The following is a 23,989-nucleotide window of genomic DNA, read 5'->3' as shown; positions in this document are numbered from 1 at the left end:
CCGCAGTTGCTCTCGTGTCACCCCCGGTGACGCGAGGCGCCCCCTGCCCCCGCTGGCGGCGCCGTGCCCATCCGCACCGCGGCCTGGAGGCAGCGCGGCCCGCCCCCGGGGCGGTACCTGCGGGCAGCCCGCGCTCGGCGGCGGCCCTGGGGCGCGGCCAAACCGCAGGGCGGCGCCCTCCTTCTGCTCCACGTGACCTGCGCGGGCGCCGGTCACGTGAGACGCGCAGCCCAGGGCCCGACCCCAAAATGGCCGCCTACCTGCAGTGGCGGCGCTTCGTGTTCTTTGACAGGGAGACGGTGAAGGAGCCGGCAGGGCCGGATGGGGCCGGCGGGGCGCCTTTCGCGCTGCCCCCGGGCATCGCCGTCTGCGACTCCGGACGGGGAAACCTGGTGTTCGGGGATATCTTGCGGGGCGGCCGCGCTGGCCCGTGTGGGCCTGGTGGGGTTCGGTAGGCCCGTTGGGGCAGCGGGTGGGCAGCGGGCGCTGGTGGGCGCGGGCCCGGGGTGCCCCGGCCCGGGGTGGCGGCGGGCTCCCCTGCCTGGCCTTTGCCCGTTGAGCAAACCTGGCCCGCGGCGTTGGACACCCCAGGGCTGCTCACCAAGTGCGCTGGCAGCTGCCAGGCTGAGGCAGGTGAGGGGCCGGTGGGGCGGGCGTGGGTTCGGGTAAGGCCGGGGCGCATGCCTGGAAGGGGGTGGCGGGGGAGCTGTCCCCTCTGTGCGCCTTAACTCTGCTGTACATATGGAAGGTCAGATTTGGTTTTTGCCTCGCTCCCTGCAACTCAGTAGCTTCCAGGCTTACAAACTAAGGGTGACGCATCTGTACCAGCTGAAGCAGCACAGTATCTTGGTTTCCATCGGTGAGGATGAAGAGGGCATTAACCCCTTGGTAAGTCAAATGACAATGAGAGGATAATGCATCGGTGTTATGGGTCTTGCTTAAAGAGTACTGCAGTTACCTCAGCTGACCTCTTCCCTTCAGTGGCTTGCTCATTGCGGGCACCGTTCCGCTTGATGCCAGGCCCTGGCCTTCTCATACCTCATGTTTTGTTTATGCTATGTTGTTATTGTTTGTAGGTTAAAGTCTGGAACCTGGAGAAACGAGATGGTGGCAATCCTCTTTGCACACGAATTTTTCCGGCCATACCAGGTAACAAGCCCACAGTTGTATCCTGCCTGACTGTCCATGAGAATCTTAATTTCATGGCTATTGGTAAGTAAAATGGAACTATAATAACTTAAGAAAAATATTATGGTCCTTACTCAGATGTAGGGAAAACTAACAGATAGCACAAAAATCAGCATAGAACATCCTGACGGTTTTTCTTCTCACACAGTTTTTATGTTGTTCTCATGGAGAGATGGTGTATCTTGTGCTGTCCGTGAGCTTGAGAAAATAAATACATAAGTTTAGCCTGAGTCTGCGTATGTTACAGTAATAACTTTGATACTTGAAAGAAGAGCATAATTTTAGTTAATGTCATCTTTCCCCGCCAGTCAGTAAGGTTATGCATTTATTGAACTTGATACTAAATTTAGCTTTTGTTGTAGCACAGGAAAAAACATGGCTTTTGTGATACCTACTGTTAACAGAGATTTCCTCCCCCCCCCCCCCCCCCAGCACTGCATAGAAACCTTTTTTTAAAAGAAAAAAGCTAATTTCCCATTTTGGATTTAACTATTCCTTTGTAATATTTTTTCCTTAAGTTCTGACAGAGTAAGAGCAGTAGCGTTGTGAGGTTACAAGCACTTTTCAGTGAGTTGATCCCTGCACTAAAATCAGAAGGCTTTCTATATGTGTGCTGTGGCCTTCCACCCTGAAACAGCTTGCAAGACTCAGGCCGTCAGCAAGCTGTGAAAACCACATGTTTTACTGGCTTTTAGGAAATCTGTCTCTAGTCTTTTTACAGTGTGTAGTATGTTTAAAATGAGTGAATTAAAACAATAGTTACCATTGGTGGAGAAAAGCTTGTTTGTACCGCAAAATACAGACAGACTCAAACAAAAATAACCTCCAACTGGAGTTTGTGCATGGAAAGCAAGTTGAACCTTGCTGAACAGTGACAACTTCTGCGCAGCTGGGTGACAGCTCTGAACTGTAACAGGAGAAATAGGGTGGTTGGGCACTCTGGCTTCTACTTGCTGTAAGAACCTGTGATGATCCTGTTACTTAATACATTGCTGGTGATCAAGATGATGTCGCTGACTGGAGCTGCCCTAACTTAATGCTGGTTAATATTTCAGGTGTGCCTTGTAAGTAATAGTTTAGTCCATCCCCTTCACCAGGTTTTGCAGATGGGAGTGTTGTACTTACTAAAGGAGACATCACTCGAGACCGGCATAGCAAGACCCAGATCCTTCATGAAGGCAGTTACCCGGTTACGGGCCTTGCTTTCCGACAGTCTGGCAAAACAGCACATCTGTTTGTGGTGACGACAGAGAACATTCAGGTGAGAAGTTAATTGGAAAAAATGAGTCTCTGACTTGCAAGTTGTGTTGGCTTTTGAGTCTGGTTCAGAGCGATCCCCAAAAACTTTGTTTCTTCTGTAGTCTTACATGCTTTCAGTGAAAGACTATACTCGCCTGGAGCTGGACACTCACGGTTGTGGATTGCGCTGTTCAGCTCTCAGTGACCCCTCCCAGGATCTCCAGTTCATTGTGGCAGGAAATGAGTGTGTGTACCTTTATCAACCAGATGAACGTGGCCCCTGCTTTGCCTTCGAGGGACAGAAGCTCATTGTTCACTGGTATCGGGGGTACCTCATCATTGTCTCCAAGGACCGAAAGACGTCTCCAAAGTACGGCTCCTTGGAACAGATGAGTTCTTTTTGCTCTTGCAGCTTCCTGCTTTTCCTCATTTTCATTTTCCGCTGTGAAGCTTTGCTCTGGGGGGCTGATTCCAACTTTGTCAGAGGTGGTTAGGCTTCATCTGGACCCATATATCAATTAACTTCTGTTGTGGGAGTAGCACAGTTAAGCATGCTGAATTTTCCCAGTTATTTTCCCAGTCCTATGAGTGTCTCAGTCTAGAACATAGATGGAATTTGTGTATAAATACATGGTGCTTTGCCTCTGGGTTTGCTTAGTTCATTTGCCCAAATGAATCCCATTTGTCTTGCTCTCTGGACATTCCTAGTTTGTGTAGGTATCAAGAATTCACATTGTGCTTCTCTTGTTATCTAAAACTTTCTTCTGCTCTCCAGGTCAGAGTTTGCTGGGAATGAGGCACAGAATTCGGACAAACAAGTCCTGAATATCTACGACTTGTGCAACAAATTCATTGCATATAGCTCAATCTTTGATGATATAGTGGATGTCTTAGCAGAGTGGGGTTCTCTGTATGTCCTGACCAGAGATGGGAAGATTCACGTACTGCAGGAGAAGGATACACAAACCAAACTTGAGGCATGTAAATCTGTTTCATTATTAGTCTCTGCTTTAGGCCTGCGAAATTGTCCTGGCTCTGCAGGTTGGAAAGTTGAGCCATTCAGGTAAGTGAGTTAGGTAACAAGCGATCTAGTAGCTTTTCAGCATAACCAGTGTTATAAAGCATTTTGTATTTAGAAGCCCATGTATGCGTACAGCGCATATAGCACCAAAAAGGAGAAACGACTTGTTTTCCAGGCGTGATTGAACTTGTTTTGCAAGGTGACATTTCCTTCATGCTGCTCTTCCCATGTATTTAACAGATGTTATTCAGAAAGAACTTATTTGAAATGGCCATTAACCTGGCCAAGAGCCACCACTTGGACAGTGATGGTTTGTCAGAGATTTTCCGACAGTATGGTGATCATCTGTACAACAAGGGGAACCACGATGGAGCCATCCAGCAGTATATCCGGTAAGTGGGGGTTCTATGGGAACCGTGACGGTGTAGTTACAGATAGGAGCTTCAGAGGTCTTGATTTCTGTGTTAGTGCAGGAATAAAACCAAAACCAAACTGCATGACTTGAGGTGAAAATTCTACTGGTAGAGAGAAACATGTCAGTGAGTTTAAAAGTCTTGGAAGAAGTTGCTTGAAAATCGCTCTGTACACCTTAGGATAAAGTTCTCCTCCTTGATTGTCTTTTAGCATGAATAATGGAGGAACATTGGGGTGGAGTGGGGCCTGATGATGTCATTAGAAAGAAGGGATTGCTCTAGGCAAGACTGGTGTAATTTGACCAAGTATGCCAGTCATCTTGAAAAATGCTCGAACAGCTTAATGTCAGTTTTTAAAACATCTCAGATATTTTAAAACTTGGAGCAGCCTGTTTTGGAGCTTACTGAAAACTTCACGTTCAGTCTCTTGAACATAACACTTGCTGGCATTTTAATATAGAACCCAAATACTGGAGTCCCAATGTCTAGCGAGAGTTGGCATGTGTTTTATTGTCAACTTTTGCATTAAGTGTTGGGATAACTGTAGCTAAACTGCTCTGTGTGGGCATGAGTGTTTAAAGCTGACTTCAAGTTATGTGACAGAAATGAAGGAAAACGTAGCTTTTGTTCCCCTTTTTTGGGGCTTCCCAGTTAGCTGTGTTCAGAGTGTAGTCCTTCTCACTGCCTCTTTTAAAGGAGGATTAACTCCTTGTCTGCTGTCGCCGTTGTCCCAGCCATAGCCTTTGTAGAGGGTTGGTTGTTTCACTGTGCGTGTGGATGGGTGGTCTCGCATAGCTGAGTTGTCCCAGGTGGGTTGGTGCCTGCTGAAGTTAAGGCTTCCCTGTGCTCTGTTGTTAATTTTTCCATTTGTTTCATCTTCCTGGGTATGCAGTCTCTTGTAATGTGGCTTTTTCCCTCCCAGCACTATAGGCAAGCTGGAACCATCTTACGTTATTCGGAAATTCCTGGACGCTCAGCGTATCCACAACCTCACTGCTTATCTGCAGACACTCCATCTGCAGTCCCTGGCCAATGCAGACCATACTACACTTCTGCTGAATTGCTATACCAAACTCAAAGACAGCTCCAAACTGGAAGAGTTCATTAAGGTATTGGGGAATGGTGAAATTGTGCAAAGTTGTCATGTCATCGTAATAATTAAAAAGGAGCAGCAGAGACATTGTAAATTGATTCCTGCGGGGCTGTTGAGAGACTTAATGGGTTTGTCCCTTGGTACCTCTGTCCTTGCTCCTTTGTTTCCAAGCTCTTGGTTACGTTCTCAGTTTGGTTGGCTTCCTATCTGGGTCTGGAGCGTGCCAGCTTTTGCTGGTGTGACTGGCAAGCTAGAGAGAGGTGATTAGACTACTTCCCTTCTGCGCTTGCGATCTTACCCTTGCACAAGAGGTACTAAGTTGTCCCTGCTCTGGCTTTCCTCCTCTTAAGTGGTTACTGCTTGTGGACTGTGGGAATGTTGCTGAGGGACCATCTTTCTGCTTTTGTTCTTGTAGACGAGTGAGAGTGAGGTCCGCTTTGATGTGGAAACGGCAATCAAGGTGCTTCGTCAAGCAGGTTACTACTCCCATGCTGTGTACCTGGCAGAGAAGCACATGCATCATGAATGGTACCTCAAAATCCAGCTAGAGGACATCAAGGTGAGATGTTATTGCTCTCATGTTATCAGGGAGAATACCAACTCTCTAGCCTCTTTAGTGAGAATCCTGTTTTACTGACCTCTTCCCTGCGGCTGGTGTGCTGACAGGACTACTCAGATGGCAGTAACCTGCTACTGCTTATGTGTTGGCTTTCTGCTTTTAGCTTGTGCAGTGGACTAGGGGTGGAAATCAGAGGGTCTGTCTTGTTCTGTTTCAGATGTGGCTTTTTACAGTGCACTTTAAGAGTTACTTTAAGTAACTTTTAAGTAACTTTAAGGGTTGTTAGCAAGAGACTAGGCTTAAGTTGTACTCCCTTTCCCCTGGGCCACAGCCAGTCTTCCTCCTTGAGGAGGAAAACAAGCAGGAATAGGGAACTAGGTGATGACTCAGAACCAATAGTGTTTGTGGCATACTCACAGCCTATCTTCAATGTTTTCTGTCTGAACCTTGAAATGGAGGGCAGACTATTTTGTGATTATTTTTCTGGCTGCCTCCACAGAACTACCAAGAGGCTTTGTGCTACATTGGAAAGCTGCCTTTTGATCAGGCAGAGAGTAACATGAAGCGGTATGGTAAAACCCTAATGCACCATGTCCCTAATGAGACCACAGAATTGCTGAAGAACCTTTGCACTGATTACCGGCCATCAGGAGACAATGGAGGCCCTGGGATGTTGGAAGGAAAAAAGGTACAATTTGTGTTGACTGAGAGTTGTTGCTCTTGAGTGGTAACGTTGCAGCAAGTGAGTGCTCCTGCACTCCTTATGGTGGAGGCCTGATGTTTTAGGTATATGTTCTCATTATACCTAAAACATAGTCTGCTCTGATGAGACCCTACCTGCAGTACCGTGTCCAGCTCTAGAGCCCTCGGCACAGGGAAGACATGGACAACATGGACCTGTTGGAACAGGTCCAGAGGAGGGCCCCAAAAGCAGTCAGAGGGATGGAACACCTCTTCTGTCAAGAAAAGCTGAGAGAATTTGGGTTATCCAGCCTGGAGCAAAGCCTCTGGGGAGACCTTATTGCAGCCTTTCAGTACTTAAAAGGGGGTTTATAAGAAAGATGCAGACAGACCTTTTATCAGAGCCTGTTGCGATAGGACAGGGAGTAATGGTTTTGAACTAAAAGACGGTAGATTTAGACTAGATGCAAGGAAGAAATTTTTTTACAGTGATTGTGGAGAGACACTTGAACAGGTTGCCCAGAGTGGTGTTAGATGCCCCATCGCTAGAAATGTTCAAGGCCAGGCTGGATGGCACTCTGAACAATGATCTGGTTAAAGATGTCCCTGCTCATTGCAGGGGGGTTGGACTAGATGACCTTTAAAAGTCCTTTCCAACCCAAACTATTCTTTGATTCTATGAGAAGCCCCATCCTGCTGTACTGGTAGTCTAGAGACAAAAGAGACTGCTTAAAGCTATTGCTTGGAACCAGTTCCTGCTGTAATGAACATCCTGTACTGTGCTATATCTGTCATGTTACAGACTGGGAATGAGCACTCTGCACAGCAGAAGCACCAGTCTGGTGGAGACTGATCTGGGTGTTTGACTTTTTCTGGCTGTGTTACAGGCTAATTCAGAGGAGTTCATTCCGGTCTTTGCAAACAACTCCCGAGAACTGAAGGCTTTTCTGGAGCATATGACTGAGGTGCAAGCTGACTCTCCACAGGGTGTCTATGACACTTTACTGGAACTTCGACTCCAGAACTGGGCGCATGAACAAGACGAGCAGGTTTGAGCTCCTCCAGCTTTGTGTTTTGAGGGGAAGATTTGGTCTCTGAATCCTATTTGCATTCCTGCCAACCTGTTAACTGTTCCTGATGAGCATTGGTAACATGAGGCAATACATACGCTGTGCTGGACACATGGCATGTAAATGGGAAAGCAGCCTAGTATCTGGGAGAGTAATCCTTTCAGTGAGGCTGAGCTCTAATTTAAGAACAGATTCCAGACAATACAACCTCTGTGGGCAGGTGCTTCTCCCACAAAAGTAGCTCTCTCTGTTTGCCTGGATCTCTGAGGATGCAGACTGTTTAGGTGATAGAAATCATGTCCTGTTTGCTTAAGAAGGATAGAGCCTTTTTGCCAACAGCAAAACTGTCCTCCTCTTTGAAAGACCTGGAAATTGTTGTCAGGTCTTAGTGCAAAGTGTTCTGAGTGTGTGTGTTGTGCTCTGCCTGACCTCTCCCGCTTCTCTGTAGATCAAGGAGAAGCTGCACAATGAAGCCCTCACGCTCCTGAAGAGTGGAAGGTTCAAAACAGTCTTTGATAAGGCCTTGGTGTTATGTCAGATGCACAATTTCAAGGATGGTGTCCTCTACCTCTATGAGCAGGGCAAACTGTGAGTGGTGCTCTTATATGTAGAGTCCTGTCCCTTTGCCCCCACTGCAGGGAGAGTTTCTGATCCATAAATATCCCTGCCTCACAATGGGAATGACCTCTTTAGTATCTCAAGGTGGAAACTTCAGATTGTTGCTCAGCTGAAAATACTTGTTAAGAGTATGGCGATTAAGTAGAGAGTGAATGAAAGACCTGTCTTACCTTCTGTGTGAATGCCTGGGGATTGCATGGATGGGTCAAAACCTGAGGTCCCTGTAACAAATCAAGCAGAGATGGATTGTTGCAGCTGATGAGTCTCTTTTCACCTGTAGTTTCCAACAGATTATGCACTACCACATGCAGAATGAGCAGTACAAGAAGGTGATCGAGGTGTGCGAGTTGTATGGAGACCAAGAGGCTTGTCTGTGGGAACAGGCTCTTGGCTACTTTGCACGGAAGGAGGAGGACTGCAAAGAGTATATTGCTGCGGTGCTGAAACACATTGAGAACAAGAATCTTATGCCTCCGCTGCTTGGTAATAATGACAGGTGACACCCAACACCCCCCACCCCAAAACCCAAACTAGTTTATAGCACACTCTGTAAATAAGAAATTTGAGAGAAGTGTCAACAAAGTTTGAGCCCACCATTTGAAGTAATAACCTGCTCTATAGGGAAAAGCGATGCCAGTCACAGCTCCCTAATCAGGAAAAAAAGATCTGCAGTATCAGTGGTTACAGATGCCTGTACATAATTTCTGTTCTGTCATTGTGGGGAGGTGAAGGGCTTGCTGAAACTCCTGTTGTGCCTTGGTGGGAAAGTTGAAATGGAATCCAATCCACTAGATCTTTGCTTTGCCCCATATGATCTGAGCTATCCAAATATGCTCCCGGTCACCCATTTCTGGAAGAGTTGAAATTGAAATAAGAGTCTTTAAATGAGCTTTTGGACTTAGTAAGAATAGTAAGAATGCTGACTGCCTTTGCCTGTAAGTGGCCTTTCACAGGGAAGCAGTTTGTCCAGGTAGAACTGGTGTAGCTGGAGGGTTTTTTTGCTTGTGTTAAACTAACATCTTGGTTCCTCTCAGTTGTGCAGACTCTGGCTCATAACTCCACAGCCACACTGTCTGTGATTAAGGATTACCTTGTCAGCAAGCTGCAGAAACAGAGCCGACAGATAGAGCAGGATGATCAGAGAATTCAGAAATACCGAGAAGAAACTACAAGGATCCGCCAGGAGATTGAAGAGCTAAAAGCGAGGTATGGGACTGTGCTGTCTTGTCTTGCACAGGACAGAACTGTTGCTTTTTGTTATTAAGGAAAAACATGCTTTGTCTTTCTTGCCCTTCTGCCTCCTCTTGCTCTCTCAGTCCCAAGATCTTTCAGAAGACCAAGTGTAGTATTTGTGCTAGTGCCCTGGAGCTGCCTTCTGTCCACTTCCTGTGCGGTCACTCCTTCCACCAGCATTGCTTTGAAAGCTACTCTGAGAGTGATTCAGAATGTCCTACTTGCATGCCAGAAAATCGCAAAGTGATGGACATGATCCGAGCCCAGGAGCAGAAGAGAGATCTGCACGACCAGTTTCAGCATCAGGTAGGGTAACATTGGCTGTCTTACCAGGTGTAGTAAATAAGGTGTAGATTCACTTACAGATCCCCAGAGGCTGGTAGAGAAGGGTGAGCCTGAAAGGATTTTGTAAACAAGGTTACATTGACTGCAAATAATGAGGCATTAGATCCTGAGGTGACTGCATTATGTACAGGGCATGAGGAGTCATTGATGCTCTCCAAAGATAAAAGACACACTGTTCTCACCTGACCCTGAAACGGATTGAGATCTGTTGCTTGGTGTGATAGCTGGTCAACTAGTGGCGTAGAACAAATGAAGGAAAAAGAGGGGGGTGGGGGGAACAACAGGAAAAAGCAGAACAGGAAACCCCTAAGCTTGTGTGAGTTGGAACAGGTACAGGATAGGGCAGTTGGGGTACACCAAAATTGTTGTCTCTGCATTGTGTTTCCCAGGGGTGAAGTGGTGAGGTCAAGAGTAGGGTTAGCTGGAACTTGTTAATGCAGTTGGAAACTATAGAGTAGCTGAGGCAGTCACTTTTCTGCTTAAGATAACTGTTACCTTTTCAGTGCATGGCTCAAACATACGCTTGAAACGGGAGGTGGAACGGCCACTGGCCGAATGCCTTAGCAGGAAAAAACACTCGTGCAGTGCTTGCATTGAACGAGCAGGACAGCCAAGGGCTGGCTGGGGCTGCTCAAAGTGAGGGGGTGACAGGAGAGGGGCTGGAGCAAGAGGCTGTCTCTGGTGGCTTTTGCTGACGCTGCTGCTGTGTGTCCGGCAGCTCAAATGTTCCAACGACGGCTTCTCTGTTGTTGCCGACTACTTCGGTCGAGGTGTCTTCAACAAGCTCACCCTCATCACGGACTTGCCCTCGGGGAAGGCAGCGACCACCATCGAGGCCGGCCTGCAACGGGAGCTGCTCATCCACACCAAGCACAGCGCCTGACCCGGGCCGGCGCACCGCGCGCCCCCTCGGCTTGTACCGGGCGCCGCAGCGGGTCCGGGGGCCGCCCGTGTGAGGGCTGCGCGCCGCGCTGGCTGTCAGCCCCCACAATAAACCGGACTTGCTGGGCAGTGCGCTGAGTGCTGGGGGCGGGCTCCCTCCCTCGGGGCCGGGCTCCTTCCCTCGGGGCCGTGGCCGTTACGGGCTCGCTCCCGCGGTGCCGGGGGCGCCTCCCTCCCTCGGCGGCGGGGCCGTTGGGGGCCGGCGAAGGGCCGCCGTGACGCGAGCAGCCGGACGTGACGCGGGGAGGCGGGGCGGTGCCATGGAGCAGTGAGGGGCGCTGGAGCTGAGGGCGACGCAGCGCCATGGCTGAGCGGGGCGCGGCCGCCGTGAGTCGGGGTCTCTCGGGGGCGGGCCGGCGGGGCAGGGGGCGGGCATTGACCCGGTTGTTGCCGCAGGGCGAGAACGGCGTGGGCGGTGGAGCGGTCCGCGTGGGCACCCGCCGGAGCCAGGTAGGCAGCGGCGGGGTCGGGGCGCGGGGAGCGCCCAGCCTGAGGGGACGGGGGCCGGCACCGCGGCTGCTGCCCGCCGGCGGGCGGCGAAGAGGGGCTGAGCCGACGCGGCCCGGTCCCTTCCTGGCGGCTCCCGCGGCGAGTTCTTAGGGGCCCAGGTGAGGGCCCGCTCTAGGCTGCGCGGCCCCTCGGGGTGCCGTTGGGGAGGCCGGGGTGCGAGCGCTTTTCGCGGGTGGCTTGCTGTGGGTTTTTTACCTGGCGAAGCTTGTGCAACTGCCCTAGGGATGCGGGAAAAGCCCCCACAATCCGACCCAACCGCCCCAGCGACGAGCTGCTCAGGCCCGCGGAGGGATAGGGCTAGCGATACAGCCGGTATCGCTTGCCAGCTGGGCGCAGCAGGGAGGAGCAGACTGGCAAAGGCCGATAAATGTCCTTCAGGCCTTTGTTCTGAGATAATCTTGTCCGTTCCACGAAGAATTCTGTGCTTTCAGGAAGGTGTTTCGTGTAGACAGCAGGGCATGGGTAGATGTCCATGCATGCTACCTCGTTTTCTAACCTGTGGCTCCTGTGGCACTTTACAAAGGGAAGCAGCTATTTGTATTCATTTTGCACGTAAGGAAACCATGGTCCTTAGTACAAAGTTAATTGCCACAGGCTACACAGCTCATCAGTGGGAGAAAAGCTGGTCTGCTGCTGCTTGCATGTGTGGAATGAGCCTCTGCTAGTCTAATTGTGTTTTTATTTTACTTGCTTGTGCTGTTCTTATGCAAGGGCATGTTAGTCCTGCACTTTACTGCTTTAAGACCTGTTGCCTGCTGTGCATGCAGACCTAACTAAGCTGTTACTTTTTTTCTTCTTGTATCTGTAGAACCTGTCAATAGACCTCTGATCTTAATAGAGGATAAGTAAGTCATATTTGCCAATAACTATAGATTTTTTTCAGCGGTACAGTGAAATCCTACTGGCTCCTCCCAAAACTTGGAGTATTGGTAAAATTCATACACTTAGAAAAAGCAGAGTGTACGCAGTGTGCGGTAGGTCTTACTCTTTTGTCACTGAGCAACAGGAAGATGGCTTTGTTTACTCTTTTGGCAGTCACATTGCACAGAGGTGAAACCAAATAGCTCAGAGTTAGGTAGGTAAATGCTGTCTAGGAATAAGGGTGCCAAAGGTGGTATAGAGAAATGGAATTTCTGACTGGGGGACAGCTAATGATCATAATAACACAGCTGGAAGTAGGGCATGTGAATCCTGACATGTAGGCTTCTCTTCTAGTCGCTAACTATAAATTCTTCGCTTTGCTCTTGTCAGTGCTTGGATCACAACAGCACTGGACTTGAAGAGACATTTTTCTGCCCCTTAGTCGATAAAATAAGTTCTTCAGTGAAATGCTCTGTACATGATATGAGTTCACGTGGTTCAAGGAATTTACATGTTATGAGCAATTTTACTTGGGGCTGCTTATTTCTAATGCTTTTTAAATTAGGGAATGTAGCGGACATGCATGCCTGACCATTGAAAATGGCAAAGGCCTCTCTAGCTACTGTATGGAGCATGTGCTCTTTGTTTAGGGCTTTGCTTTCTGCTTCGTTGCAGCTGGCCCGTATTCAGACCGACAGTGTAGTTGAGGTCCTCCGTGAGCTATACCCTGACCTCCGCTTTGAGATTGGTAAGTTTTTTTGGATGCTGCCCTGCGGTAGAGGGGCAGCAGGAGTCAGTGGCTTATCTTTGGGAGCAAGAGGTGTGTGTAGAGTGCTGTCACAAGGAGGAGGATTTGACCCTACTTATCTAAGAGCACCGTCTGAATTCAGTAGGGTTGTGTGGCTGAGCAACCACTGCTGGTTTCTGCTAGGGGAGAAAGATGGTTTTCATAAGCTCCTGATGACTGGAGCTCTAAGTACATCATGCAGCTGGTGTTAACTTTCCTCTGTTTGAGAACCTGGTGTTGCTCTGGCTGCACCCCACTGGGTGCATTTTCCTGTCTGGGGCTTGAGGCGCTCAACAGGAATAATGGGAGTTCAGCCTTACACTGAAGAGAACTGGTGACTGACTGTTTACTGGCACTCCAGAAGAAGATTGTGGAAATTTCCATTGGGTCAGCTCTTCCCAAAACCTGCCCTCTTTTCTTCACTGCCCTCAAAAACAGAGTGAGGGAAGTCTTGGTGTTGCTTATCTTGAGTGCAGTGTACTTTCCAGAAGTGAGCTGCTCTTATATTTATCTGGAGTCTGTGTTCATGCAGTAGTGTGTGACACTGTGCTACTCATTACACATTATGCAGATTTTTCTGGTGTAGGCTTAGGTGCCCTGACAGACCCTCATGTTTTACCTGTGCTTTCTCTCTGAGCAGTTGCCATGTCAACAATTGGAGACAAGATCTTGGATACAGCACTTTCCAAGGTAAAGGATCTCCTTCCTCTATGCCAGAAGTAACTGTACTGGATGATATATTTGCAGACAAAATATGTTTGGTGGCTTTCTTCCATTTATGTCTAGATTGGGGAGAAGAGCCTCTTCACCAAAGAGCTGGAAAATGCACTTGAAAGAAATGAGTAAGAGCTCATTTTTTTTTTTCTCTTCCTCTGGCATTCGTGGTGCTCTTTTCGGATCTCTTTGGCTTGCTGCATGTGTGATCTAGTTTCCTTCTGTTCTGGCACCTCTCTGGTTAAGAAAGAAATCTTTTGACAAGTCATGGTCTTCTTTTCTTTCCTGTCTCTACCCTGGGCTTAGGCCACATATTTTGAAGTGGAGTTGTGTTGTTGCTTGGGCTGCCCCGGTTAGGTTTTCTTCTCCCGAATTTGTGTGTTTCACGCACATCAGAGAGGATGTCATCTAAACTTCCTGGTTATGAGTACCTTCTTTTAAAAATACTTTTGTGGATGGCATTAATGTATTACATAACATATTTAGTGTTACTGTGTTACCATTTATTAACATATTTACATGCTAAATGTGCAGGAGAATTGGGCATGGACAAGTTGTGCTGCTTTCTGGGTAACTTCTTTCTACAGAAAAACTCAGTTCAGGCTTCTGCTGGAGCAGAGAGAGATGAGCACTTTGTTTTTTTTTCCAATGTCCTGAGAAGGGTTTTAGTAGTGTTTACACCTTAGTAAGTTTGAAAACAAAGATGCTTTTCTGCATCTCTGACACATAGGCATTTTTGAGTAAAGTCAGTGAAAAAATACTGGAGACTCAGGCATTTACAATGGTGTTTGTTTGTCTTCTAAAAGCTGTCTGCTCTGTTGCTTTGGCTAGCTATCATTTTCAGTTTGAAGCGTAATATCAGATAACATACTGGTTGCATATTGGTACGATGACTGTCTCCATGCGAATGTCTCCAGTGTCTTCCCCTCATTCAACCTGATTGTTGTAATGTGTCTTGCATCCCTACTGGGGGGAAGGCATTCTCTTACTTTTACAGGTGGGAAAAGAGAGACAGAGAAAGGTGAAGTGGCTTTTCTGGAGTAACACTAGAGAATTCTGTAGTAATTTTGGCTATAGAATCCTGAAATTCCTACCTCTTCTCCAAACTGATTCCCAGGGTGGATTCACGCTTTTCTGTAGATGACCTGCAGGCCTCTGGTAGGTACCGCATGAGCTCAGCCATCTGTTCAGTGATTACTCTCCTCTGATTTTTAGAGTTGACCTCGTGGTTCACTCTTTGAAGGACCTGCCAACGTCTCTTCCTCCTGGCTTTACCATTGGTGCTGTCTGCAAGTAAGTGTGGGTGCGAGGCTCAATTCTCTGAGGGACTTGTGTCTTACAGTGGTGGTAGGCGTAGGAAAGCAAAGGCAGCTTAGGTCCTTTTAGGTGTTTCAAATTTGACCACCCTCTGATTAACCTCTGAAACACTAGAAATATTAGAGCTGTCCTAGTGTTCTGTAGCCAGCAGGTTTCCTGGAAATTCTTGTTCTTACAGCGGTGGTGGGGTGTTTTGAGCCAGAGGCAGTTCCTCTGGGGATTGATAGCAGAACTGTTAAACTTAACAGCCTTCTGTTAAATGATGTGTCAGCCATACTGTGCTTGTGTTATTTTGCAGAAGGGAAAACCCACTCGATGCTGTTGTCTTTCATCCCAAAAACTGTGGGAAAACACTGGGCCTCCTTCCTGAAAAGAGGTGAGTGGGAAGAGGAAGACAGTATGGTGTAAAAAGAGAAGGGAGGAGTTTGTTGATACTTCCCAGCAGCAGGTCAATGAGCTCCTTGCTTTATCCTGTAGTGGTTTACACTGCCTTCTTTTAGCTTTCCGTAAACATCACGCTGAACCCACTTGCAGAAAAGAGCAACGCTGTCTCATGGGAGTGCTGCAAACAGTGAGGCTGGGTCTCTTGAGTCACCCTTGAGGTGCAATGTTTTCTCAAGTTAGAGCCTTTCTTATCACGGTCTCCAGAGTGAATTCCTGCTCCTTTGTATTGCCCTTACTGCAGGGGAGTGCATACAATGCAGACAGGGTGTCCAGTGCAGTATTTTATCTTGCCATGGGCCTGAACTATGCTCCTCTTCTCACCCAGCCAGTTCTGATTTCATTGTTGATTTTTGGCGCCGCTTTCTTATGGTTCTGCTGGGAGCATGAGCAGTTTCTTCATTTTTAACTACCTGCCTTTTAATGGAGATTATTGGAGCCTTTTGTCTGAGACAACTGGGTAAAATTACTTGGGTTTATGCAACTATTAGAAAGACTTTTTTGTGTGTATGTGCGTTAAAGAAACAAACTAGCTGTGACACAAATGTAGACACGTGCTTCTGCGCATCTGGATAGCAGGAAAATTGCATCTGGTTTAGGTTCCAGGGTACCAAGAAAAGTGAACAGCATACATCTCTAGAATAGCAATGCTTACGGCTCAAACTGGCAATTTTCTGTGGTTTCCAGTTATGCACCATACTGTTTCCAAAGGTTCTCCTCCCACTGCGTTTCTGTAATTGATGAAGTCCCTTCAGTTGTATGGCTATGTCTCTTTCAGTTCGGGGCAGCAGAGTTGTGGTTCCCCTGCTCCCTGTGAGAAATGTTGTGGTCTTTCAATGGGGTTTTGTTAGTCCTTGACGGTGGCTAGATGCTGTCCTCCTGAAGCATCTCCTGTAAATTGGTTCCTTGGGGGTTGCTTGCCTGCATCTAGCTTCAGCCAAGCTTTATGCTAAACCTTGGAGAGTGGTTTTCTTTCTTGTAAGGAGATGTAAAACACTGGCAGGTTCTTGGATCTTCAATTCAATTAAAAAAAAAAAAAAAGTTGCCATTGGTTTCCTTGAAAGTTCTGACAAATCTCCAGCTGGAGGTAAGTGTAGGAGTATTCTGGATTTCATTGATTTTGTTTTCCCCACAGTGTGATTGGAACCAGCTCACTTCGGAGAGCAGCCCAGCTCAAAAAGAAGTTCCCTCAGTTAGAATTCAGGGATATTGTATCCTTTCCTGGCAGAACGGGGGAACTGGGTAAAGCTGCTAACAGGAAAATAGAACTTAATGTGAAATCTAGATTCAAGGCTGATTTATACCACTTGACTTACAAGAACAAACTGCTTCCTCAAAGGCTAGCCTCCACTAACCTATGCTGAAGAGGGCTGTATAGTGCACAGTCGCCCATTCTGTCCTCTACTTTCTCATCAGGCTGTAAGGAAGGGGCCCGCCTTAATCTAGCTGGCACTGAGGATGCAGATGAATTTTAAGCTGAGGAACGTTCAAAAGCCTGCTTGATGGGTGCTGACTGTGTGTCTTTTGCAGTGGTGTGGCCAAATGCCCATTGGTTCCCAACACCCCAGATGTTATTTGGGCTGCTAGTTCTGATGCGGGCCCCTGAACTCGTGGTAAAAGGCACCGTTACTTCAGTCCTAGTAACCTAGTTCTTTGCTCTGCAAAAGGAGTTGGTGTTGTATTTAAATGACGTGCGTATCTTTTGAGATTCAGTGCTTGAATTCATATTCCGTAATGCTTGGCAAAATTCTAGTTAAAGAAACAATTATCCATATTTAACACTTCTTTTGGGATGGTATTCTTGACTGATTCTCATTTGGAGGCTGTTGGGTTCTATATGCTCTGTAAACACACTCAGACAAATGTTAAGTGGTTATAGGACTGTTTGCCTGCTATTTCTATACTTGCTTAATCACTTCTACAGAGAGGAAATTTAAATACCCGCCTAAAGAAGCTAGATGAGAAGGAAGACTTCAGTGCCATCATCCTGGCTGCTGCTGGACTGAAGAGAATGGGCTGGGAGAATCGCATTGGCCAGGTGAGGAGCTGCAAAGCAGAAAATACCATTCTTTGCTGAACCATCAACTGCTTGCCTTTCAGTCCTTGTGGTTGTTGTGTTGAAGATGAGCATGCAGTCTGCTGAATCTGTTGTCACGTTAGCTTGTGATTTGATGTGCTTCAGGGAGGGTAATTTTTTTTGGTGGTGTTTTTTGTTTTCTGCATACAGGGAATAATACCATTCAGCTTTCTGTGGTGCAGTAACAGTTTGTAATCTGATCATGTCTCAGTGTTTCACAGTACTTGGTGTCTAGCAATGCAGCAGTGTCCATGACAGATTTTTCTGGTTAGCTAGTTCACCTAATCCACAAAGCATTACAGTCCAGGCAAAGGAAAGTGCATTACATCACTTGAGAGATAGAAACACTGAGGCATGGGAAGGGGGAGGTGATATTTCTTTGGTCAGGCAGTTGGTGTCAGAGGTGTATAGAATTTGGCTCTCTGTATTCTGAACAGTGCAACTTGAGTTAACTCTGATTTTACTTTCTTCCAGCTCCTGAGCCCTGAAGATTGTCTGTATGCTGTTGGACAGGTACGTTACTACTTTTGGGTCTTAAGCCTTGCTGCGTATTGAAAGCTGGCAGCAGTATTGATGTGTCAGAGTAGTCAATTGTGCTTAATACTTCTTGTGTGTTTGTTGCCAAAGAACTACTATGTTGATTTCTTTTGTTGGCTGTTACGCCTTATTTTAGGCACAGCCTGTGGGAAGAGCAGTAGTCAGCTGTGTTACCTGCTGTCGTGGGGACTGATTTCTGTTAGTAATGGCAAAACAGTAAATGGTAAAGATAACGTGTGGCACTGCTATGCTGAGGTGATGTGGCAGATGTGGGGCAGGCTCTGGCAAGATCAGTGTTGCACTGTACTGTACTGGGGTAATTGAGCAGAACCATCACAGTATCTTTGACCTGTGATGTTCTCTCCTTCTTCCTTAAGCAGGGTGCCCTAAGGTTGTGTAGGGTGGAGCTGAAACACCTGCCTAGGAGCATATTCTTAGTGCTCTTGTTTTTAGGCAGGCAAACCATTCCAGCCCATGCTGACTGTGTGGCTGAGTTTACAGAGTGTTGCGCAGTGGGTATCAGACTTGCTAAACTTGAGCTGGCTATGCATTAGCAATTGCAAGTACTGAATCTGCAAATTCAGTCTGAAACAGTGATTTTGCTCGTGTGTTTGTTGGGTACTGTGCAGTTCCTTCCCCCTGATCAGTCCCAGTTTAGGAAAGAACTGTTTTGTCACTGTTGCTCATTCAGCACTTGATCTTTGTCTTAAGAATAGGTTGGGAGGCTTGGATTTATCCAGCCTTCTTGCCACAAAGGGACATTGGGGTGGGTGATTCTCTATGTGCAGTCTAAACAGATAGGTTCTAGAATGGTTTGAGGGGAAGCATGAGCTTGAACGCTTGGCTGAAGTAAGTTCTGATCTTCCTTTCACAGCAGCTGCTATAGGATGTCTCTGCAACCAGTGGATTGTTTTGTAATTAATTTCTGTTAAACATCTAAAGATCGCTCCCTTAGTGAAATGTATCCAGGCCTCATGAGTTCTGTTGAGTGACTAATGCTGAGCACAGAGATGTGTGAAGTTGAGGAATTATGATTATTATGTGTTATGTTTCTTTTTCTTCTTCTAGGGTGCCTTAGCAGTGGAAGTTCGTGCCAAGGACCAAGAGATACTGAACATGGTATCTGCCCTGCATGATGCAGACACTGTGTTGTGCTGCATTGCTGAGAGAGCCTTTATGAAACGTTTGGTAGGTGTGGCGTCTTTGCTCTTCTGCCTGCAGCAGTAAATACTGCTCTGCTAGTTGACCTGATGCCATAGTGTGGGAATCTGTTACGCTTTCCTAAAACTGCAAAGTAGCAATTACTTCTGAAGTGGGAAGGACCTGAAGAGCAATGGAGGGGGGTTGTGTGCAGCCTAAACTTTTCAGAGGACTCTGCTCTGAATGTGTTGGGTAGGAGCCTCAGTGTCAGCTGCTTTCTGTTTTAGGAGGGTGGATGTAGCGTCCCTGTTGCTGTCAATACCATGCTGAAAGATGGCCAGGTGAGGAGTACTTTGTACTTATCTGGGATTATTTCTGAAAACTGTTCCATTGCCCATGCATTGCCTGATCCTTCCTTGAAGGCAACTCCAGCAGATCTCTTTATAGCCAAACAGGGCAGGCAAGCTCCTGACTTCAGCTTTCCAGGTTTGTGTCCAATGAGGGAGTATGAGAATGGGTCTGGCTACTGAACTGAATCTCAGTCTCCTAGAAAACACCCTTATAATAAGTACCAGATTCACACCATCCCACTCCTCTTCTAAAGGCAGCATTGCCCCGATATCTGCAAGTCTTACTTCTGACCCCAGAAAGTCAGTGTTTTTACACACAAAATGCTGTTTAGGAGGTGGGAAACTAGAAAAAAATTCATCCCACTGCACTACAGAAGCCTTCCCCTCCAGACTTAGCTTTGTATATTCTGTGGTTTTGTGGGGGGTTTTTTTGTTTGTTTGTTTTTTTAAAGGGATGGTTGGCCTTCTGCTTGCTTGTTAACACTGTATTAATCCCTTCTGTATGTCTTTCCAAGTTGTATTTGACAGGAGCAGTCTACAGTTTGGATGGATCCGATAGCCTGAAGGAGACTATGCAGACCAGTGTTAATTATCCCCAACAGGTACGTGAATCACAGTGGCTTCAAAATCCAAACCTGAAGCTGTATGACAAAACCAGACTTTTTGAAACTTGTTACTTTGGGTCTGGTTTCTTGGAAACTGTAACAGTGCACTGTTCTCCAGGCTTCTTAAACCACAGATTTTACACTATTTCACACATGGCTTAAACTATTCGTTGCCTGTTCTTTCCCACTGCCTTACATTGAAGTGTTTCTATTTGCAGAATGAAGATGGGCCAAATGATGATGTGCAGCATGTTGGCATCACAGCCAAGAATGTCCCTGCTCAGGCCCAGGAAGCTGCAGAGAACCTTGGTGTTGAACTAGCTAGCTTACTTCTGAGTAAGGGAGCTAAGCATATCCTTAGTGTGGCAAGGCAGCTCAATGATGCCCGCTAAACCTGTGGGGTGGTCAGCATGATTGCTACAACTCCAGCAATTCTTGGCCAGCTGCACTGTCATCCTTTTCTGGAGGAAGGGATTTATTTAAATATTCACATCTGTCTTACCTGACGTTTGGCCACAAAAACTTGAAATACCAAGTTAACTAACTTGAGTAGTTTACACTGTTTGGGGTTTTCATCCCTCTGCATTTCTCTAAATTGCATAGTGTCTCTAAAGTTTTTTTCAACAATTTTTGTAGCTAGATAGCTAAAAAAAAATTAAAAAATAATTTGTAAGTGCTTTCCTATTGTGTTTAGGAACAAGGCACACGTAACACAGTGATAGTACTAAAGTGCTTTCAGTGGTCATTGATCTCTCTTAGGCCTGTTCACTCATTAGAATGCTGAAGAGGAAGACAGCTGTTTGGTTCCCCATACTGGGTTCCTCATGGTGAAGTAGCGCAGATGCCACGTCCATCATAGCTCTGTTAGGTTAAGAAGGAAGCAAGTGGACTACTGGTGGTGTTTCCCTTGTACGCTTGTCTACAAGGACAATCTGCAAGTCACTCACGTGCAGCAACCAGCCAAGGGGAAGCTGAAGAGGAAGCCCAAATCCAGGCTGTTGTGCCTTTCTGTGTTGGCCCCTTCCTTTCACTGTGGCTCCTTGCACTTGCTACCAGCCTGCCATCCTCAGCAGGGCTCGTGCGGTACAGTGCCTTGTAAACACCTAGAGGGCACCTTACTGAGGTCCCGTTTTGGAAACGAAGCAGTATTTATTCTCTATGCAACGTCCACTGAATGCAACAGACGATAAACAGTTAAATGGTAACCAGCCCTCCGTCAGTCTTTTGCGGACGTTCTGCGTGCTGCAGCGCCGCCCAGCGGGCGTCCAGGCACGCTGTTGCGGCAGACGGGCCTGGCGCCGCGCCCTCTTCCCCCCCCCCCCCCCCCCCCCCCCCCCCCCCCCCCCCCCCCGGCCGCGCGCGCGCGGATCGCAGCTCTCCCGGTGAGTAATGGAGGTGGCCCTGAAAAGGGCCTTTGTGTGGTGCTGGGGCGGGGGGCTGCCCTAGTACTCTTGCGACTGCTGGCCGCCGCCCTTCTTGCCCACCTTGGTGGGGCCCGCGCCGCTGCCGCCCGTCTTCTTGGGCAGCAGCACAGCCTGGATGTTGGGCAGGACGCCGCCCTGCGCGATGGTGACGCCTCCCAGCAGCTTGTTGAGCTCCTCGTCGTTGCGCACCGCCAGCTGCAGGTGACGGGGGATGATGCGCGTCTTCTTGTTGTCGCGGGCCGCGTTGCCCGCCAGCTCCAGGATCTCGGCCGTCAGGTACTCCAGCACGGCGGCCAGGTACACCGGCGCGCCAGCCCCCACCCGCTCCGCGTAGTGCCCGCGCCGCAGCAGCCGGTGAACGCGTCCGACCGGGAACTGCAGCCCGGCCCTGGACGAGCGAGACTTGGCCTTAGCGCGGGCCTTACCGCCGCTCTTGCCACGGCCAGACATGGCGCCTCACTGAGCTGCGGCTACAAGCCCTATCCAGCGGAGCTCTGCGGCGAAGTGAGGCCAGGGAGCCCGCACCCAGCCCCTTTATGGCCTTCTGCGAAGGAGGCCTCGGCCCATTGGACGGCGCCGCCGCACCTCGCTATTGGCGCGCCTGCCGGAAGAAGCTTTTTGCTGACTGGTCGCCTGCGCGACACGACGGCGCTCGCCCCGAGTCTATTGGCGAAGGCGACCAGCCAATGAGAAGGCAAGGCGCCAAATTCATACTGCGCAGCGGCGGGGCGGGGGCTGCGCGCCTTGAGGCCCATGGCGGGGGCCGGCGGCAACGCGTCCTGAGGGCGCAAGGCGGGTGGGTAGAAAAAAACACGGGGACGTGGGAGCACGGGCCGGGGCGCAGTGGGCGGCCGCGTGTGGCTGCCTTGCTGACCGGTGGTCTTGGCCTCGGCAGCCTGCCATGTCTCGCTAAGCGCCGAATCTAGGTTGGTTTTTTTTTTCCCAGGCGGAGGGGCCTGCAGCCCTGTGTGTGCAATGACAGCCGAAGAGCTAGGCGGAGCAACGGGCTTCAGGCCGCAGGCCCAAAGGGGCTGGTGTATGCCAGCAAATTTGCTGGTGCCAGGCCAGTGGTACCAGCAAAGGGGAAGACTGGAGCACGTGCAGAGGGGGCCTGGGCTAGGGCAGAATGCCAGCGCACGTGATCGCTCACAAACGAGCCAGACATGCAAGTATCGCAACAGGCTTTGGAGCATGCAGGACCAGATATGGGATAGATTGGGGCCAGCAGTTGCTTGCTGAAGGCAGGTCTATGCTGGCTTATCGGAGAAAACGTGGTGGGTGCCTGAGAGTTGGCCGCTGGAAGGCTGTGCATGTGGATCAGCTAGTGGAGACATTAATTTCTCTCCCTCTCTAGGCGGGAAGATTTGTGGCACAGGGAGTAATATGGAGCTGGGGTTCTCTTATGCCCTGGTACCAGGAAATCAGTGGCTAGTTACTGGACAGACTGAGTGTTTAAGGCCAGTTGCTGAAGGTACTTGTGTTCGTGTGTGTGTGTACATGTATACGTTTATACAAATTCACTCTACTACTAGATTTCCAAACTGGCTGGAGAGGGTGGATGAAGAGGATTCAGCCCCTTGTACCATTCATGTTTGTGTGCTGTGTGTTTCCTGTGTTGATCAGTGTCACTGGACATGTGTGTTTTTGCCTACTGGGAATATGTTCCCTGCCTCGCTGCAGGCTGGACTTGGGTGTGTGGAGGTGCAGCAGCTTTGCATCTATTGCAGTACTGAGCTCAGCAACTTCTGCTGTCACCCGTCTCAGCATCCCTGTCTTTGCTGTTGCATTTTTTCACTTTTTGCTCCCATCAATCTCGCACAGACTCTCTAACTTGGTACTCCAATGGCTGTTAAGTGTTTTGTTTGTCAAGTAGTAGCAGTTCTGTGGTGAACTATGGTGCCAGATTCTGCTCTATTAATAACAAATTTTATCTGAGGTAATTGCAGCCTACAGGGTCTTGGTTCTGTGTTAATCTAAGGCTTTTACTGATGTCCTCTGTTACACAGGGACACAGTGATCCTTACTCTGCTAGCTTGTTCCACACGGGTCCTACTCCATGAAGGAAGGCAGAAAGGCAGACGATAAAGACGTTCACAAACACAAGCCCTTTTGTGGGAACGTTCCCGGTAGCTGTGAAAGAGGAGGGAGTCTACTGCAGAAATGATCAGCCCCCTAGCCAGGTAGAAAGCCAGAGATGTATTGTGTAACCTAGTTTCACTGTGTGTCAATATTCTTCACGCAAAGCACTGAAGGGGAAAGGGTACCATGAGTTACTTTATTTTCAAAGTGCTATGAGTTTTGGGCATGGTTTTATAACATGTCACTTTATGTCCATGGACCAAAGACAGGTGTCCTGGTTTCAGCTGGCATAGAGTTAATTTTCTTCTTAGTAGCTGGTGCAGTGCTTGTTATGGATTTGGTGTGTGAACAATGTCGATAGGACACTGATGTTTTTAGTTGATGCTGGGTAATGTTTATACTAAATCAAGAACTTTTCAGTTTCTTGGCTTCTGCCAGTGAGAGACTGGAGGGGCATGGGAAATTGGGGTGGGACACAGTGAGGACAGGTGACCTGAACTAGCCCAAGAGGGATTCTGTACCATATGATGTCATGCTGAGTATATAAACTGGGGGAAGAAGAAGGAAGCGGGGAGACATCCAACATCATGGTGTTTGTCTTCCTGAGTAACTGTTACATGTGATGGAGCCCTGCTTTCCTGGGGATGGCTGAACACCTGCCTGCTGATGTGAAGTTGTGAATGAATTCCTTGTTTTGCTTTGCTTGCATGCGTAGCTTTTGCTTTACCTATTAAATTGTTTTTAT

General features: G+C 48.3%; 3 protein-coding genes across 7 annotated transcripts; 2 read left to right on the top strand and 1 right to left on the bottom strand.

Annotated features, from left to right (window-relative positions):
• Positions 1 to 212: 212 nt before the first annotated feature.
• VPS11 (VPS11 core subunit of CORVET and HOPS complexes) lies at positions 213 to 10,471 on the top strand. 2 transcript variants are annotated; one of them, XM_040615884.1, is made up of 16 exons: positions 214 to 402; positions 740 to 888; positions 1,077 to 1,212; positions 2,286 to 2,449; positions 2,550 to 2,797; positions 3,203 to 3,404; positions 3,689 to 3,840; positions 4,784 to 4,970; positions 5,370 to 5,513; positions 6,013 to 6,201; positions 7,082 to 7,243; positions 7,713 to 7,852; positions 8,163 to 8,365; positions 8,917 to 9,088; positions 9,199 to 9,421; positions 10,179 to 10,471. In XM_040615884.1, exons 1-16 carry the CDS (start codon positions 249 to 251, stop codon positions 10,341 to 10,343), a joined length of 2,790 nt encoding a protein of 929 aa, XP_040471818.1. In that variant the 5' UTR covers positions 214 to 248; the 3' UTR covers positions 10,344 to 10,471. The 2 variants fall into 2 exon arrangements, with proteins under 2 accessions (XP_040471819.1, XP_040471818.1); XM_040615885.1 differs by lacking the exons at positions 9,199 to 9,421; positions 10,179 to 10,471 and having other exon boundaries at positions 213 to 402; positions 8,163 to 8,378; positions 8,917 to 9,048.
• Positions 10,472 to 10,574: 103 nt separating this feature from the next.
• On the top strand, positions 10,575 to 20,946 carry HMBS (hydroxymethylbilane synthase). 4 transcript variants are annotated; one of them, XM_040615886.1, is made up of 14 exons: positions 10,576 to 10,729; positions 10,799 to 10,852; positions 12,449 to 12,521; positions 13,201 to 13,250; positions 13,347 to 13,402; positions 14,490 to 14,567; positions 14,890 to 14,967; positions 16,168 to 16,243; positions 16,957 to 17,070; positions 17,584 to 17,622; positions 18,715 to 18,834; positions 19,074 to 19,127; positions 19,652 to 19,738; positions 19,960 to 20,946. In XM_040615886.1, exons 1-14 carry the CDS (start codon positions 10,706 to 10,708, stop codon positions 20,131 to 20,133), a joined length of 1,077 nt encoding a protein of 358 aa, XP_040471820.1. In that variant the 5' UTR covers positions 10,576 to 10,705; the 3' UTR covers positions 20,134 to 20,946. The 4 variants fall into 4 exon arrangements, with proteins under 4 accessions (XP_040471822.1, XP_040471823.1, XP_040471820.1 ...); XM_040615888.1 differs by lacking the exon at positions 19,074 to 19,127 and having other exon boundaries at positions 10,575 to 10,729; XM_040615889.1 differs by lacking the exons at positions 19,652 to 19,738; positions 19,960 to 20,946 and adding an exon at positions 19,391 to 19,645 and having other exon boundaries at positions 10,575 to 10,729.
• A 121-nt stretch (positions 20,947 to 21,067) lies between these two features.
• On the bottom strand, positions 21,068 to 21,618 carry LOC121098198 (histone H2A). The gene has a single exon (XM_040615890.1). It carries the CDS (start codon positions 21,613 to 21,615, stop codon positions 21,184 to 21,186), a length of 432 nt encoding a protein of 143 aa, XP_040471824.1. The 5' UTR covers positions 21,616 to 21,618; the 3' UTR covers positions 21,068 to 21,183.
• Between the last annotated feature and the right edge of the window lie 2,371 nt (positions 21,619 to 23,989).

The sequence above is a fragment of the Falco naumanni genome, chromosome 16, assembly GCF_017639655.2.
Source record: "Falco naumanni isolate bFalNau1 chromosome 16, bFalNau1.pat, whole genome shotgun sequence".
Lineage (NCBI taxonomy): Eukaryota > Metazoa > Chordata > Aves > Falconiformes > Falconidae > Falco > Falco naumanni.
Note: the sequence above shows the minus strand (reverse complement) of the source record. Positions and strands in the feature narration are given on the sequence as shown.